Source organism: Thermobia domestica, chromosome 7, assembly GCF_964235325.1.
Source record: "Thermobia domestica chromosome 7, izTheDome1.hap1.1, whole genome shotgun sequence".
Lineage (NCBI taxonomy): Eukaryota > Metazoa > Arthropoda > Insecta > Zygentoma > Lepismatidae > Thermobia > Thermobia domestica.
The window spans coordinates 24,650,042-24,667,478 of NC_137460.1; the positions used below are offsets into that span (position 1 = coordinate 24,650,042).

Here is a 17,437-nt window from a genome sequence, read left to right on the forward strand (position 1 = left end):
CGTAGCGAGCATTACAAGATTGCCGGGGGTAATGAAACTTGAAATTGCCAAGTCTTGATAAAAAAAAAAAATGCCAAGTCGATAAAAAAAGTTGCCAAGTCTTGATAAAAATTGCCAAGTGGCCAGCAGTATACTCGTGATACCTAATTTTGTATAATTTACTACTTATGGATGCCCAAATACGTGAATTTTCTATATCGAAACTTTGAAGTCTAAAAGTGTGCAGTTTCTCCTCAGTGTTCCAGTTTCCTCCCTCTTCGATTTCATGATTTCGCACTCTAATGAAAAGTATTAAATACCGTTAGGAAAAATACTAATATATCACGTCCCTTTTAGGTGTCCCTGCAACCACGCACCCGGGGGCACGTGCCACGCTTTCTCCCCCACAGTTGCGGCCCTGTGAGCTACATAAGTAACACAATGCTTACGTAATGCTTTGACTTTTAAATATTATTAAGAAAGGAATAATTGCAATTTTTGTTTAACTTTCCGAAAGAAACAACCACGGGATTAAAAATAAGGTGAAAAAGGCCTGGTCTATGCTTTCACCCAGTAGAAGTATTGTTTGAATCTACTGTAGAAATGTGACTTTTGGAATCTTGCACTTGGGTTCACAGCGGAAGTGACGAAATGCTTCACTCATCCATTGTAGCTTTCCTCCTATTGAACAACATCCCCAGAAGCATACTCTGATTCCATTCCCAAAACACACATTTGTTCAGTTCTTTCTACTCGAAAAGCCCTGTAAATAGAAAGTCTTACTGCAAAACAGAACTGAAATAAGCTATTGTTGTCCTCTATGTTAATATGATGTTTCAAAGCGAAAGGTCTATTCACACACAAAGCAGACGCGGTTAGACAATATACTCACTCTGGTATCAAAATCTACTTCCTTTGACATTTTACTATTATAAAGGTAACCAAGAAAGTTTTCTCTCTTTTTGTGGAGGTCTGTGTTCAATTAACCCTCACACCCTGAGTTGAATGCGAATGGAGATAAGATGAAGTTCAGTTGTTACTGTGGGTATATCCAAAATACTACCTGGTTGTGGCAGTTCAGTTACACCGTAAACTTGCATAAGGACAGAGTGAACATGGGATCTCCACAGACCGTTATAAGGGTGTGTATGCTGTACGAATAGAGACTGGGGTCAAAGCCGCTGCAGGGGGCGGAAGATATGCCAGGCCTTTGGTAAGAGTGTCGTGAGTACGCGGACAATGCAGCGATGGTTTAACAGATTTAATGACGGTGACGAAACACTCGAAGATGCGCCACGTACCGGAAGACCAACACATGCACCGTATAAAATTAAGATCTTTGGGCAGCAATTGAGACAAACAATGGCCAAACATGTGAGGAACTGGGACTACAATTCAGTGTGAGTGGAAAAAACATTCGACAGCACCTCCATCAACTTCGGAAGCACTACAAGTTACGTCGATGGGAACCACATGATTTGACTCCGGGCCAGAAGTCAACGCGATCAAACACCTGTGTTTCTTTGCTGTCTCGTCTGAAGAAGGAGCCATTTCTACCTAGACAGGGTGTTGACAGGTAATGAGAAGTGGGTCCAGTACGAAGCTCCACGGCGCCGTCATCATTGGTTAGAATCCCATGAACCGATTCCAAAGCAGCCGAAACCAGTACTGTACCAGACGAAGGTCTTCCTGTGGGTTTGATGGGCTGCTCGCGGCATCGTGCATAGGGAACTGCTACCAGCTGGTCAGAGCATCAATCCAATGGAGCCAGAACTTCTGAATCTCAAAGGGGTCCTACTGTTACAGAACAACGCTAAGCCCCAAATGGCTAGGATGACCGGGGACACATTCTATGCCTTGGATGGGAAACATTACTGTATCCGCCATACTCCGCGGACATTGCACCATCCGATTATCACCTATTTCATTCCTTGGACAATCACCTTAAAGGACGCCAGTTCAAATCCTAGTTAAGGTGCAAAATGCACTTGATACCTTCGCTTCACGGCTCACCAAGTTCTTCCGCGATGGAATCCATAGCCTTCCAGAACGTTGGCAGAAGGTCGTTGATGCTGCTGAGGACTATTTTTGATCTTCTAGGTACGTGTTAGGTGACATATCGATGTTCAAAGGTTGTGTTTGAAAAAGCGACAGAACTTTCTTGGTTACCTTTACAGAAAAAACTCTTAAATTTGTCAAATTTACATACTATACATAGTAAAAAGGTTTTACTAACCAGTTATTGCCTTGTTCTGTTTTATTAATATCAACTCTTATTATTCTCTTATTAATCTCCGCAATCTGCCTGTTCTCTTGTATACGCTCTTGTATCAAATGCTTCTGTGTCCAATGCTCTACCTGCCACCACACGCCTCTTCTGTCTGTCTGTTTTAATTTTGTACGCCTCCAGAGACGTAGCTAGAGATTTTCGCGCCCGGGGCAAAGGAGAATTTAGCGCTCCCTACACTAACCTTACCAAGCTTTTTCTTTTTTTCTTTTTCTTTTTTCTTTTTCTTTTTTCTTTTCTTTTTTCTTTTTCTTTTCTTTTCTTTTCTTTGTTTCTTTTTTTTACATATAAGAGAAACAGCTTTTGTTATTACGATTCGCTGAATTTTTATCGAACGATCATTGCAACAGCTAAAAGCGATCATTATGTATTCTTTTATAAATAACAACTATTTTCGAGAGGCTTATTTTGAACTTTTTGTGAAACTTTTCAAAACTACTTTTTGTTGTATACAAATCCACTTGCAGAATAATTATGGAATTTTACAACTTTTTAGAACATTTCATATTATCGATAAGAAATGAAATTTCAATAAATTACAAAGTATGTGCTTCTAAAATGTTCGAACTGCGTGACAGCAATAATTTCCAGTAATAATTGTAAACTTTTGTAAATTTATTCTATATGCGACCACATAAATAGCATTTTAATTTCAATTCTTTTTACGATAAAAAATATTTTGTGAAATGTAACTGAAATTCAGAAGAAGACTTCTTTGCGAATTTCTCAATATTGATCGATCGAGGTGAAGAATATGTTTAATGCTTGTATTTAAAATCCAAAATATAGTCTAGCCACTGCATATGTTTGAAATAATAGAAATTACGTAATTTCTTAATGAATGAAAGTTCTGAATTTAAGGTTACTTATTATTAAGTAACATATTAAAAATACACTTATACACACACATATTATATAGCCAAGTAGTTGTGGTAGTTGTGGAGAAATGATCCCAATAAATTCATTCAAATTGAAAGCATTTGATATGTCAATTAAAAAAAATTAAAAAACACTGGAAGTGATCAGTCTTTGAAAAAGACGAAATTCATTGAGCTCTGACCCTGCTGCTTGGGTCAGAACTACCCGTATTCTACAACTGCTTGAAGTTGGAAAATGTTACTATTCCTTCAGTTTATTTTCAATATTCCCGCACAAACAACAGTTTGTGTGTGTCTTCACTCCTCTCATTTTCATACCTTCATTCTCATTGTCGTGATTAATTCGATTGGGTAGAAAAGCGTGATTAATTCAGCAAACTCATCACCATCAAAAAGCTGAACAGGTATTTCATACTTATGACCGTTTCTGATTTTGAAAACTCTTTTACTTACACTGTAAGTCATTATTTGGCACCTTGTATATCACATCATCATTAACAAATCATATCTGTTTTTAAAGTAATAACTATAAACTTGTTGTGACTTATGGAAACGTTTGGGTTGCAAGCTAAGCGAGCAAGAACATTTTTAACAATTCTATTTCTTTGCAAATCGACAATATTGATTTAATAGTGCGCCAATACTTTTTCGGGGCGACGCCTCGTTTATTCATTTCCAACACTTTTCCTTTCTTCTTACTTGTTCGGTGACCTCTTACGTCAGCGCCCGGGACGACTTTCCCCATAGCTACAGCTCTGCACACCACGTCTATTCTGCTTTTGTCAGTGGTACAATTTCCCGAATTTCACTAAAGATTGTTCAAAATGTTTAGGAATATCAAATGAACAAAAGAGAAGTTTGATCACTTGTAACAAGTAAAGGAGCTTTAAACGAATATATCAATTTATTTCAAGATAGAAAACTACACAAAATTTATGCCAACTCTATAAAAGAACTGATAATGATTTGCAGCACGAACAAAACGGCATCCAGTCTCAAAGATCTGGAGAATCAGGACCGGATCCAGGGGGGAAGGGTAATCGCCCCCAGCCCCCAGAAGAGGAAAATTTCTTATTTTATATATAAATAAAAACCCATCCCAGAGTTTGGAGCTCTTACAAGTAGCAGTATTACAACCCACCGCTCTCCCCCAGAAGTCCATCCTGGATCCGCCCCTGTAGAGAATGTTAAAAAGAAAACAACTTAAAAGCCCCGTATCTCCCCATATCTAGAGGTCGAACTTCACAAAAAAATATATATCTAAAATCTAGGACTCAAGGAAAACAACTATTAAAAGATTAAAGTTCTACGCCTAATAGTTTCGCTAATCTGTTAATGAGTGAATAGGGGCGTACCCAGCGGGAGGTTCACCGGGTTTGGACCCCCTCAAGAAAAATCTTCGTTACTTGATATATATTTATGAGCTTTCCTAATATAACTATATTTATTTAGCAGAAAAATTATTTATGTAGCCTTTTACCCTAAAGATTTGATCTTTTATTTCACCTAAACCGCTGCTTTCCACATACTAAAAACAATCTGGTTCTAACATTTTTTTTTTTTTTATGGCAGAGAAGAAATAACGTAATGTTTGAATCCCTTAAAGATGTCTAATCACTTCGAAATTAAAATACCGCCAATTTTACAGTAATTATGTGATATCTTCAAATAGATAAAAAGATAATCAAAATGTGGAACAAGAGCGAGCTAGATAATATTGTTTTGCATGAGATACCGTTATCACGAATCACCTAGTAGCTTTCCATTTACAGCTGTTTAGAAACACGAAAATAAATGCCCATTTTCTAAATAGCTGGAAACCAAAAGCAGGTAAATGAGTCGTGATAACGGTATCTCATGTAAAATAATATTGTCTAGCGAGCTCTTGTTCCCCTTTTCGATTATCTTTTTATCTATTTGAAGATAACACATAATTACTGTAAAATTAGCGGAATTTTAATTTCGCCGTGATGGGACCTCTTAATAATTTGTCTCCAATCCGAATGAGAAAGAAAAAGTTTGGAGACAGCAAAAAGGAAGAAAAGTAATTCATAAATTTAGCAAAGGTAAGAACGAATTATTACAACTTACTTTCTTTCTTCCTTTTATAAAATTTACTTATTTGAGTGAACTTCAGATATTCATTCCTTTCGTCCAAGTTTCTCATCCGTTTTAATACACTGGTCAAGTCTTACGGATAATTATGTTGCTTGTGTACGGGTCAATAAGAGGAGACTGACAGCGAGAAATGATGTCTCTCTTTCGCTTCCTTCATCTTTTCCTTCCCAGCACCTTCTAACACGTCCCTACAATACAATTCTTTCTCAACCTATGTCCCAACTAACTTATCTTTCGCTCCGTAATTACATGTAGATCTACATGATCGTTCTTTTCACCTCTACTATTCCTATGACTTTCTCATTAGTATTCCATTCAATCAGGGGCGGCTTTAGGATTTTAATTTTGGGTAGGCCCACTCCCTGGCTTATGGATACATATACACATCTGATTGATTAATGACAGTAGGAAATTACTTTTACAGTAGTGGTTGGTGTTATTTGTTAAATAATTATCTACTATTAATATAAATAGTGGAAAATATATTTACTCTTTGTTGTATCTTTTAGCATTTATATATTTTTTCAAAATTTTTGGGTAGACCCGTGCCTACCCGACCTATCTGCTAAAGCCGCCACTGCATTCAATCCAATTAATTTTCTCCATTCTCAATTCTTCTCCAAATCAACATTTAGAAAGCCTGTAAGTATTTTTCATCGCTTTTGTCTAGTATTCATTTTTCTTCTCTTGTACAGTATAATATTTGACATGAAACTTTTCATCAATCTTTTTCGTATTTTTTTTTTTCCTATTCAAAAACCTACAAGAAACATTTTTTTCTAAATACTTCTTTTCGGTATCTTATTTTACATCTTCACACTTCATGTGTTCACTAACACTACCTCAATTAGTCACCTGCCCTATCGCCTTCTCTCCTACTTCTATATTTGGTACGGGCTGCTTTGTTTCGCTCACGGTTGCTTGCTATCTTTCATACCTTTGTTTTCATCTCATATTTTTCCACAGCTGTTTCTTTTCTAACACCGTACTAGTTTTTTTTTTTTCAGATACCACTACGAGCGCCACTACATACAGTATATAACCTTAACTCCTATTGAAATAATGTCTTTCTTATGAAGACTCTTCTTCACTATCTCTTCTAGATTTCGGTGTATATTTTGTTGTGTTGTATTGAAGGAAAGGGTCATGAAGTCCATGAGCCATGACTCAGAACCAATCAGAACGAATGCGGTGGCTCAAACAGATTCATGTACAGAAAGACCTGGTGTGACCAGAGAGAACGAAATTTCTTTAAACACACAGAAAACCTTGACTCGACTAATCATCATCTAATCACCATAATTCTCTTCTCCCTCTAGCTCAAACTAAATCTATAATTTCCCTTTTCTCTTATGTACATCTCTTGTGTAAAAGCATTGCACTGAAAAATAACTACAACATCTATCAAAGTATAAAGGCGCAAGAATTGAAGGGTCCTCTGCAATAACAAGGTAAGTCAAGTTACCTCAATTCCTGGTAAAACATAGATAAAGAAGGATTATGGATCCTTTTCCGTCACCTCTAGCGCATATTCGAAGCGTCTGATGTGAAGAAAACAATTCGTTTGCATCGAGTTGCTGTTTCCGATGCAGATAACAGAGGGCGCCGCTGTTTGCGGCTAGTGACGAAACACTAGTAGATGCGGGGAGGCGACACGACGTGTCTGTAACTTTATTTTCAAGGATTGGTTCAATTGAAAGCACTGGTACGGAGACATGATTGACCATTTTGTTTCTAAATGGACAAAATCGAAGCAGTCGAATCAGAATGACAGAAGCGGAAGTAATGAAAGAGAAAGATAAATCATGAACTCTGGCAAAGAAATGCAGTATTTTATTTCTTCCCTCGATGTTAATATGGAAATTCAAACAGTGATGTCAAAAATCTGAATATTGGAATAATTGGATTTTGAAAAATTCAAATTCCGTATATCCGGATTTAGATTTAAAACCGGATTTCAGATGTTGGATTTGAACATCAAAAGTCATGATTTGTGATTCAGATATCTAGTCCGAATCCGGTTTTCGGATTTACTAGTAAATCGGGCAAGGAGGAAGGGCGAACTCCCTCCCCCCCATATGGATCTGTGTCAGTTTCGGAAAAGTATAGTGCTGTAGGAGAAAAGTTTGTTCCGTGCAGGTACCACCACTTGACACCATTTTGTTCTTCCTCAAGAAATCAGCCAAATCGGGAATCAACAATTCAAAGAAGCAGGATGTAGAAGCTCTACTACGATTTGTTACTCTTGCCAAGCAGCAGTTTTACAAGAACGTGCTGAACACTGCTTTTTGGGCTCCCGGATTCTGAATCTGAATTGGACGTGTCAGATTTGGAGTTTGAAACAAGCCTCAGGACAGTGCAGTATCTGGATTCTGTTGCCTACAACGCTCAGATTATTGATATTTTGTATCCTCGTGTATTGCAATACATAAACGTTGTCGTTATGTGTTACACAAGTCGTTGTGTGTTCCTACTGTCCTTCTTTGCTTTTTACCATTAATTTAGGTTATTCAATAGCTCACCTTTCCACCTTCGTTTTTTATTATTACGCATTCTCGGTATTCGCCAGTTTATGCTCCAAAGCACAGGCCAGGTGCTACACCACTTTCTTCCAAAGTCATATACACACAAATTTACTCCTGTTAATTAGCACATTGCACTTTATAAGCTTTGTAACTCAAAACCTCCATTTTTCACTTACCTTGTTATTGCAAAGGACCCTTCAATTACAGAAAGCAAAACTTGCGACGGATATCAAAGTCTAAGCAAACGAGGTTGTACGAGTAGATTTTGTGCTGTATAATAAAAGCGATACAGCTGAGCCCACACAGTATTCTATTAAATTTTCATGTATAGTCTGTGCTCAAAACCACTCGTTAGTGAGAAGATGAATAAACATTAAATTATATTTGAAGTGTTCAAGTCATTGTGTCCTCATTAACGAATATTGTCCCGTCGGGAATCGAAGAAATCAGTATTCGAGCTCAATTAGTGGACATTACTAATCCACTATTTAAAAAAAAAAATCACCAATAAGATGGTAGTGCTGATGTGATTTCGTCTGCTTACGGTCATCCGATCTGTCTGTATCACCGAACAAACCGAGTCTTAAAGTGAGACCCAGACCTTGGTAACTCGGCAAAAATTATGACCCAAAGTGAATATTGTTGTGACAATTGAATCAAGCGATCCCAATTTCGAGTGAATTTTGCCTGCAGAAATTGATCAGGTCTTCTCCTCTTTGATATATTTTGCCCAAACCATATTTGCCTACAACACTACCTTATTATCCTTCTCATTATTCACAACCAGTGGTCGAAGTGAGACGGTATGCGGTGGTATGCCATACCGCCTCTGGTTTTTCAGTAATGAGGACATACCGTCTCTGGTTTTTCAGTGATCAAGACAATATTTAAATAACAGGTATGTTGAATCAAAATCATAATAAAACATACTGCCTCTGTTTTTTTTTTTCCCACTTCGAACACTGTCCACAACTCAATTAAAACCTTATATTACAATTACGTATGCACTCATGTTTTCTCCGCCTATGATTTCTTGTATTTTCTCCTATATTTCTTCAATTCATATCTCTGTACAAATACAAAATAATTCTCTTTTCTTTTAAAAGAAAAGATAATAAATTATCATTTACCAGTAATCTAACTAATTTAGTATTATTGAACATTGTCGTTCGTTATAATTTTTTCTGATTTCTAGCAACAGCGTCCTCCAAGCACTGGCGGTTTTTGAGGGAAGTCATATCAGTTATATATAATTTATATAACATAGATATAGCTCGTCTTGTTTCCTATTTCCCGTATAATGTGCACACATGAGGTAACTTTTATTTCTTTAGCTTATAGCAATGAAATTGTATTTTTTACCCACTTGGTGTAACAGCCCTTTCTGGGCCCTCCAACGCCATCTGTTAGCGACAGGATGAACTATGTCCAGCCCAGCGACGAACACGTGATCAGCCCTGTCTCCAACAGACGTATCAGAAACTTCCAAGGCCTCCTAATGGCCGTCACATCTTTTATTCCCCAGTTTGCCTCACGACGCTGGGCGGACGCTCAAAATTTGGAAGCACTGGCCCCGGGAATCGAACCCGGGACCACGTGGACCTAAGTCCAATGCTTTAAACACTAACTGTGTCCCTCTTTTTTTTTTTTTAACCGATGTCACTTTGATTAAATACTGCCAATGCCTTCAGGTAACAATGAGAAAGCATTGCCTCGTAAGACGAAGGTTCTAACATCGCTATTGGATGAGGTTATGTTCAGCTATCTAGTCATCCTAAGTGTACTATAGCACGGCCAACAAGAGATGGTCTCTGACGTTTCTTACCACATGCGGTGCAGCCCCTACTTTGATACCAGTGTTACCAACCACGATCACTCTGTCTTATACCATTAATTAAATTGCCACTACAGTTGCACCGAAAAAAACCTTGACACGAGTGTAGTGGCAATGTCACTGCGAGCTGTCAGAGACGTTCTCTTACTGGACGCACTATAATTACTGTAGAATACAAAAGTTCCTATTTCTTAAATTATGTCGTGCTGCAGTTATTAGTATTTGTTTATTTGTTAGATATGAACAAAATCGTTTGAATCTTCTTTTTTTAAAAGAAAATCTTCTGTTAAAAAAAACAACTTATTCTTGAGATTAAAATACTCCTTGATTTGTTTTCAGTAGAAATGACTTACGCCATATTGTACAGTTTGTTAATAAAACGTTTATCACAAAATGAGCAAGATCACCAGTCATTTTCGATAAATTGATCTGAAAAGAACTTAGCCCGAAGACTGAACTACCCTTCCTGGATATATTTTCAGAAAAAATGAATTATACCATATTATAGAGGTCTTCAGTGGCGGATCCAGGATATGATCAAGGGAGCGGCTAAACCATAGTTTGCTGCTTTATCCAGTGTAAAGCAGGATTGAAGCTAATTTTATCCACTGTGTACCTGAGCGTCAAGGGGGCTATATCCCCCTTGGATCCGCGCCAGGAGGTCTTAATGAAATGTTGATTTATGAAATATAAATAAAATTGTTAGGGTCATTTTTGAGAAAATCGCAATTTTTAATTTTCACTTCCCAGTAAAATTTCCTTACTTTTGGGGATAAGCACATTAAGAAATAGATATCTTATGAAAAAAAAGACTTAAATTTACATTTGGTAGCGATGTGTTGAACAGTATGGTCTAGACAAGTGTACATAATACGACACGGACAAATAAGCTTATCCAAAATAACTTTTTCGGTATGAAGGGGTTAAATGCGTAAAACCATTAAAAAATTATGTTTGATATCTCTCCTTTCATCGCTCAAAAGTTAAAAAAAAAAAAAAAAAATGTAGAATTAAAGTAGACCTATGAATACAACTATAGTTTTGTACTTTTGTTAAGTGTTGATGGGTATATATACTATATATTCAGCAGGTTTTTAAGAAATCGTTTATGTACTTCCAAGAAAATTTATTGCTACGCCCTGAATTTTCGATGGGAATCAGAATTTTCGACGTAGTAGGGAAGCAACTTCAATTTGAGAAATAGTGAACTACATAGAATATTCGGACTCAAGAGGAATGGTAAGCTCCTTCGTGGCTAAGCGGTTAGTGTACGCGCCTTTGGCGTAGGAGATCCGGGTTCGATTCCCGGCGGGACATCATGTGGTTCGGATTCCACGTTAATCAGTAGGTCCCGTCTCATATAACCTCGCTGCTAAAAGGGACGTTAAAGTCAAAATCAACTCAACTCAACCCTAAAGGAACGGGAATGGAGAATAGCAGAAACTTCATAACGAAGAACTACATAATTTATACGGTTTACCAAACATTGTTAGGGTTATCAAGTCTAGGAGGGTCAGGTGGACAGGTCATGTAGCCAAAATAGAAGAAAGTACGAACACTTTTAAAGTTTTAACTGGAATTCCAATCATAAAACGATCACTTGGAAGACCTAGGCGGAGATGGGAGGATAATGTCAAGATGGATCTCGCAGAAATAGGAATACAAAGTAGAAACTGTATCCAGTTGGCTAAAGACAGAAGTCAATGGAGAGCTTTTGTGAGCACGGCATTGAACCTCCGGGTTTCATAGGCCGTAGAGTTAGTTAGTTAGTGAACTGCACAGAAAGGCATAATTAACAGTAGTTGGCGAGTCCATCAGTATTTCTCCCAGTAATTTCCAAGGGGAAGGGGGAAGTCCCCTCTGAAGCTAAGATATATTAAATTTCTATTACATATGGCTCTTCTGCAGGGAATACCATTTAGCCAGCCGTTAGAATCTGAAGGTAATATACTTATTACACATCATGAAATTAAAAAAAGCCTTCTGGCCGACCATATCCCTCAATAACTGGGAAATATTAACTTTGAAGTAGTTTCAATTGAAACCGATAAGTAATCGAAGATGAAAGATGGCGTGGTGGAGTCTTGCCGTTCGTTTCGAAATATCCTAGAGTCCAAAAACACTACGGTAACTACTTCTTTTGATATGAAGATCAATAACAGGAAAAATAGCATCTTTAGATCTTGAGAAAGATGCTGAAGGGAAGTGGGATGGGATATTATTCGGTGTTAAATTCCCTCCACCCGTCCCCCTTGAAAGACGAAAGTTGACAATTGATGGAAATTTTCCCCGCAGACTCTTTTAATAATCGTCTTGTGTGCTATGTCGTTCTATGTGGAATGCGTAAATGAGCGAAGAGGCCACATTCCTTCGGGCATCCACGAAGCTCTCTCACTCGACGATTATTGGTTTCAGAGAGATGCCTGTGTTGCGCGCCTCGATATAAAAGGCAGAAGGAATGCCGAGCGGCTGCACATAATCATGGCAAAAGTTCTCGCGTTTGCTGTGCTCTCTTTCTTCCCTCTTGTAGGGGGGTCATCATCATCATCAGATGCGGATCCCGTGTTTGATGTCCCACTGGACGCGAAAGGAGAAGTGAAAATGTATTGGACACTTGATTACTCGAGGAACCGGGTTCAATTCGAAATACATGTTCCTTTGGCGACCAACCAATGGTTTGCTGTTGGGTTTTCAGACTATGGAGAGATCACAAACGCTGATCTTTGTGTCCTGTGGGTGGACTGGAGAGGAAAAGTTTATATGCAGGTAGGAAGTTACAGAAAATAAACTCTTATGATGCAATACAAATTTTATGTATTCAATTGTATTCTATATTAATATATTTGTGAAGCAAATTACCATAAACGTGTTAATGTGTAGTCAAGCCATTACACGCCTATATTTAGCGCGTGTGGTTCCGTGTTCGGTTCCCGTTGGAGGGTGTACTTTAATCCTAATCCAGTGTCGTGAGGCAATTGGGAAGCTATTTCAATTAATAGATGTCACATGTCTCGATAGCCAGAGTTAATGTGATATTGGTAAATGATGTTGATCATGCATCATTAAAATGCAACATGCGCCACTTGATCGAGCAAAGTCTTTCGTGGTCTGTAGTGCAAGATGGTTTAATTTGGCTCAATGGACTCAATCTGGGGGTATAAAATATAATTAAGAGAAGCACAAGCAGTGGCGGATCTAGCCCGGGGCCTAGACCCCCCAGTTTTCTGAGTGAAAAAATAATTTAAGCATTTTTTTAAAAAATTTACAGTAAATTCATGATATAGCTATCATAGTCTGGCTTCCTCCCCTCCCCGTTTCTATCTTCTAGATCCGGTTCTGAGCACAAGCTACTGAAAGTAAACTAAATTGTTAAATTATTTGACATATTCTCTGTGAACTGATCATATACACTACAGACTACTTTAATAAAATGATCTTGATGATGATTACTACTGTTATACAGGGTGGTCCAAAAGTGTGGAAACTCCCAAATAAAATCCAAACCATTCAGAATTGGGGAAAAGGGTGATGATAACAAATGAGAGGGGAAATCTTTTGAGACATATGGCACCATCGACCGCGATTTTGAAATCCACCCTCTTGAAATAGCGAGCAGTTTTTTAAATGGGAACCCTTTGAACTGAAATTTTTCCACGATCCTCGTCTGTTATCACTTTTTTCTTTTTTTTCCCAATTTTGAACGGTTTGGATTTTATTTAGGTGTTTCCACAGTTTTGGACCACACTGTAGATCTTCTGCCATTATTGACAGATCAGTTGACAAAAGCTGAGTAGTTTTCATGCATTTTGACCATCACTTAACCACTTCGTCTTCGAATATCAATTATTTTTTAAAAAATTCTTCTGCTATTTTTTAAAAAGAGTTTTGATTTATCAAAACGCCGTTACATACTGACTCTGTCCGTGTGTTCGTCCGAGGAGACAAGAAAAAAAACCTCAAGAATACCTAATGAATTGTCACAAATTTTCGCTAGGATGAAGAAAGTCAAAATTTCGGAATCAAGTCCGTTGATGGACGTGATCCAGGGATCCAGCCACCTTTTTTACGTTGATCACTATACAGCAAAAACGGTCATAGATAGAAACGGATTCCTCCAATCAATTAAGAGTCTTCATCTCGGCGAAATTAAAATACCGCTAATTTTACAGTAATCATGTAATATCTTCAAATAGATAAAAGATAATTGAAATATGGAACAAGAGCACCCTAGACAATATTATTTTGCGTGAGGTACCGTTATCACAGGTCACCTATTGGCTTTCGGTTTTCAGCTGTTTAGAAACGCGAAAATAAATCCCGATTTTCAAAATGTCTCGAAATCGAAAGCAGATAAGTTAGTCGTGATAACGGTTTCTCATGCAAAATAATATTGTCTAGGGCGCTCTTGTTCCATATTTCAATTATCTTTTATCTATTTGAAGATATTACATGATTACTGTAAAATTAGCGGTATTTTAATTTCGCCGGGATGAAGACTCTTAAGTGTCTCAACAATACATTTACTCTCCTTCCTTAACTCGGGAGAAAACGGTGGCTCAGTTATAGAGCGATTACCTCTGGTACGTGGTGTCCCTGGTTTGATCCTCGGCCACTTGAGTTTGTGGTGTCCGTGCCCGTGAGTTTTCTCGGGGGTACTTCCGTTTCCTCCTACTTTTTCATACCATCAATTCTTCCTTCCATCATCATTCACTTGCTTTAATCATCGCGTCTCCCTTAGCATAAAGGCCTTAATCGTGCGACGTTAAACTGAAAAATTTCATTTTCTATTCGTAACTCTCGTAAAACCGGAAGTGATAGAAATCGACACCAATCTCTGGTGGGCCGCGGTGGCTCAGTGGTAGAGCGGTCACCTCTGGAACATGGGGGTCGTTTATTGAATGCCAGCTCGCGCCAAGTGAATTTTGTGGCGGACAAACGCCGTGTGCGTGGAACATTTCATTTCATTTTCCAATCTCCGGTTTTAAAATTGGTCTACAAAGAGCAAAAACGATACCGGTAGCAAGATGGATTTTTTTTTTTGGACTCGATCCAGCGTTCTAAGAATATGTATTGTCTTTTCTCTTAATTCTCTATTTAAACCGGAAGTGGAAGAAATCAATAACTTCCGGTGTTAAGTTTGATTGTTATAGAGTAAAAACAACAACACATAGCGAGAAATGCTTTTTGCAATTAATTAAGTGCTCCATGAATTTATTTGATATACACTACTAAAACCGGAAGTAGTAGAAATCCACTGCCACTTCCGGTTTGAATATTAACTGAAAAAATTTCACGCCGCACAAACGAAACTCCTTCACGTAACGTACGTGTGACACCGTTGCTTGTTTTTGAGTTTAACGATCCAGGAGGGGCGGTCATGATGAGGTGGATGACAATTGTGGAAAGAAGATTGGGAGGAAACGGGAGAACTCCAAGAAATCTTACGATTAACTGTCTTTGTCTTCCACAAAGCCTACTTGATGGAAACTGGGATCGAACCATAGCCCTTATGCACCACACGTGAACATTCTACCACTGAGCCACTACAGTCCCTCGTCCATCCTCTTCCGCCTCTCCCTCTTTTCCTTCCACCGATCCTTCTGTTATGTCCCTCAAGAAGCGTTTCTTCTCAGTCCATCTCACAGTTTCTCTTCCTTTTTTAAATCTATGCATCTAAGATTGAAACAACTAGATCAAACACTTCCACTCCTTTACTATTTCAAACACTTCCGATTGATCCAATTAATTTTATCCATTCTTCTCCACACCCAACTTTCATAACTTGATCGTTTGTGGGTAGTTTCTCTGTTTTTGCTCCGTAGAGTACAATACGGCACACAAAATATTTATTGAATGTTTTACATAGCTATTTACTCAACAAAAAAATATTTTTTTCTTTTTGATGATATGGATGAAACTAACCATAGACAGAAATGCCTAATGAGAGCAGGGCAGTAGGAAAAATGGAATATTGATCAGCTGTTGAGGCCAGTGTTCATCTATGCGTTTTTCCCATATCATTGCTGACAGAACTGATGTTTAAAAAAATGATCAAATACGGTATTATAACTAAACATAACCAAGGGCGCCCATGTTGTGGTTTCCAGGGGGGCAAGTATAAACGACGTTTCAAATATAGTTTCAAATTTTGCTGTAAGTAATGTAAAAATTTTATTGGGTTTTCGATATTCTGAAGTGCAATTTCCTCTAGGGGGGCAAGCGCCCCATCTTGTCCCCCTTGATAGGCGCCCTTGAACATAACTAATAAATTCCTATAACTTAGAAATATAAAGTCAGCGAAAGGACCCCGCGCAATCCTTATGGAAATTGGATTTCGGTGGAACTGCTTGAAACCGTGATATATTGTATATATTGCGATCCTGAGAAAAAGTCTCAACGGACACAACCACTCATCACTGATCGTTTGGCCACTACAGATCCACTTTCTTGAATAGAGTAACATTCTGGATTTCGGTGAAAATGTCTGAAATCATGATTTGTTATAGATATTGTGATACCGTGATATGCTGTAGATACTGTTATCTTGAAAAAAGCTTCAATGGGCACAACCACAAATCACTGAGCTTTGGGCACTAGAGGGCCACTTTTTTTGAAAACCGAAATTACCGATATTCTGGATTTCGGTGGAATTGTTTGAGACAATGATGTCATTGTAGATTTTGTGACCCTGAGAAAAAATCTGATTGGGCACAAGCACCCATCACTGACCGTTTGGCCACTACACCAGCAGAAGGTAACAGTATTCTGGATTTCGGTGGAATTGCTTGAACCGTGAATTCCAGTGCAACTAGCTCTTTTATCTTTATTTCTTGATTTTCCTTCTACATCTGTTAAAAAACTTAAAAAAAAAAACTTGCTTCCACCTTCAATGATAAGGAACTTGTTTGTGACAAAAACAAGACTAGTTTACATACCAAAGCTGTGATAACTAACTAAATGGAACAGGTGTTCGCTGCAGTTCGAGAATTGAGTTCTTGTATTTGACAACAATCAAGTAATTCATGCTGGGATTTGTTTGACCATTTGCTTTAGCACTGTCCATGTGACCTTAACCTAATGCGACCTAAACATGACTTTTGAATATCAAATAGATCAGCTTAGTAAATTTAACTACCATCATCATGAAGTCTATTCGAAACAAGAAATATTTATTTTAAATAATATAGTTATGACAAGATTTTGCCATCCCTCGAAACTTGCCGCCCCAGAGCCGGCCCTGAAAATGATTGGTTGGATCGAATTTCAGGACTTTTCAGTACTGAGGTTATATGGGTCATGCACCTGCAGTTTAGGGTAGAATTCAATATTCTCAAGGCCTTCGGGAATCGAGCTCGGAACCCTATATACCAACTGCACACATTAGCCATTAGATCAGCGGACAGAATAGTTTATTGTTACTATTTATATTAGTTACCTTTCTTTATTTTCTTTTCACTGGCAATAGGAGAGAAGAAAGTATAGAGATCGAAAGAGAGAGAGAGAGAAAGATTCAATGGTGGCCTCTGTATGCTGAAAAAGTGAATTCTGTTGGGGGGTGGCGGTGGTTCAGTGATAGAACGTTCACCTCTGGTGCATGGGGTTCTTGGTTCGATTCCAGCTCGTGCGAAATGAGCTTTGTGGTGAACAAACGCCGTTTGCGAGAGTTTTCTCCGGGTTCTCCTGTTTCCTCCTACTTTCTTCAATCCGCCATTTCCTTCATTGCTCATCATCACCATCTCCTTTAGACTAGAAGGGGCCGCGGTGGCTCAATGATAGAGCGTTCACCTCTGGTGCTTGGGGTCCCGGGTTCGATCCC

The 17,437-nt window shown here is 38.2% G+C and overlaps 1 protein-coding gene and 1 long non-coding RNA gene across 2 annotated transcripts in view; one reads left to right on the forward strand and one right to left on the reverse strand.

The window, feature by feature from the left end:
- LOC145689922 (uncharacterized) overlaps nucleotides 1–17,437 on the reverse strand; it is a 268,690-nt gene that overhangs the window by 99,192 nt on the left and 152,061 nt on the right. The window lies entirely within an intron of this gene.
- Nucleotides 12,110–17,437, forward strand: part of LOC145688835 (dopamine beta-hydroxylase-like) — a 54,243-nt gene continuing 48,915 nt past the window's right edge. Inside the window, exon 1 of the mRNA XM_081763004.1 lies at nucleotides 12,110–12,387. Within this exon, the coding sequence (XP_081619130.1) occupies nucleotides 12,223–12,387 (165 nt within the window). The 5' untranslated portion in view covers nucleotides 12,110–12,222. The remainder of the gene's footprint in view (nucleotides 12,388–17,437) is intronic.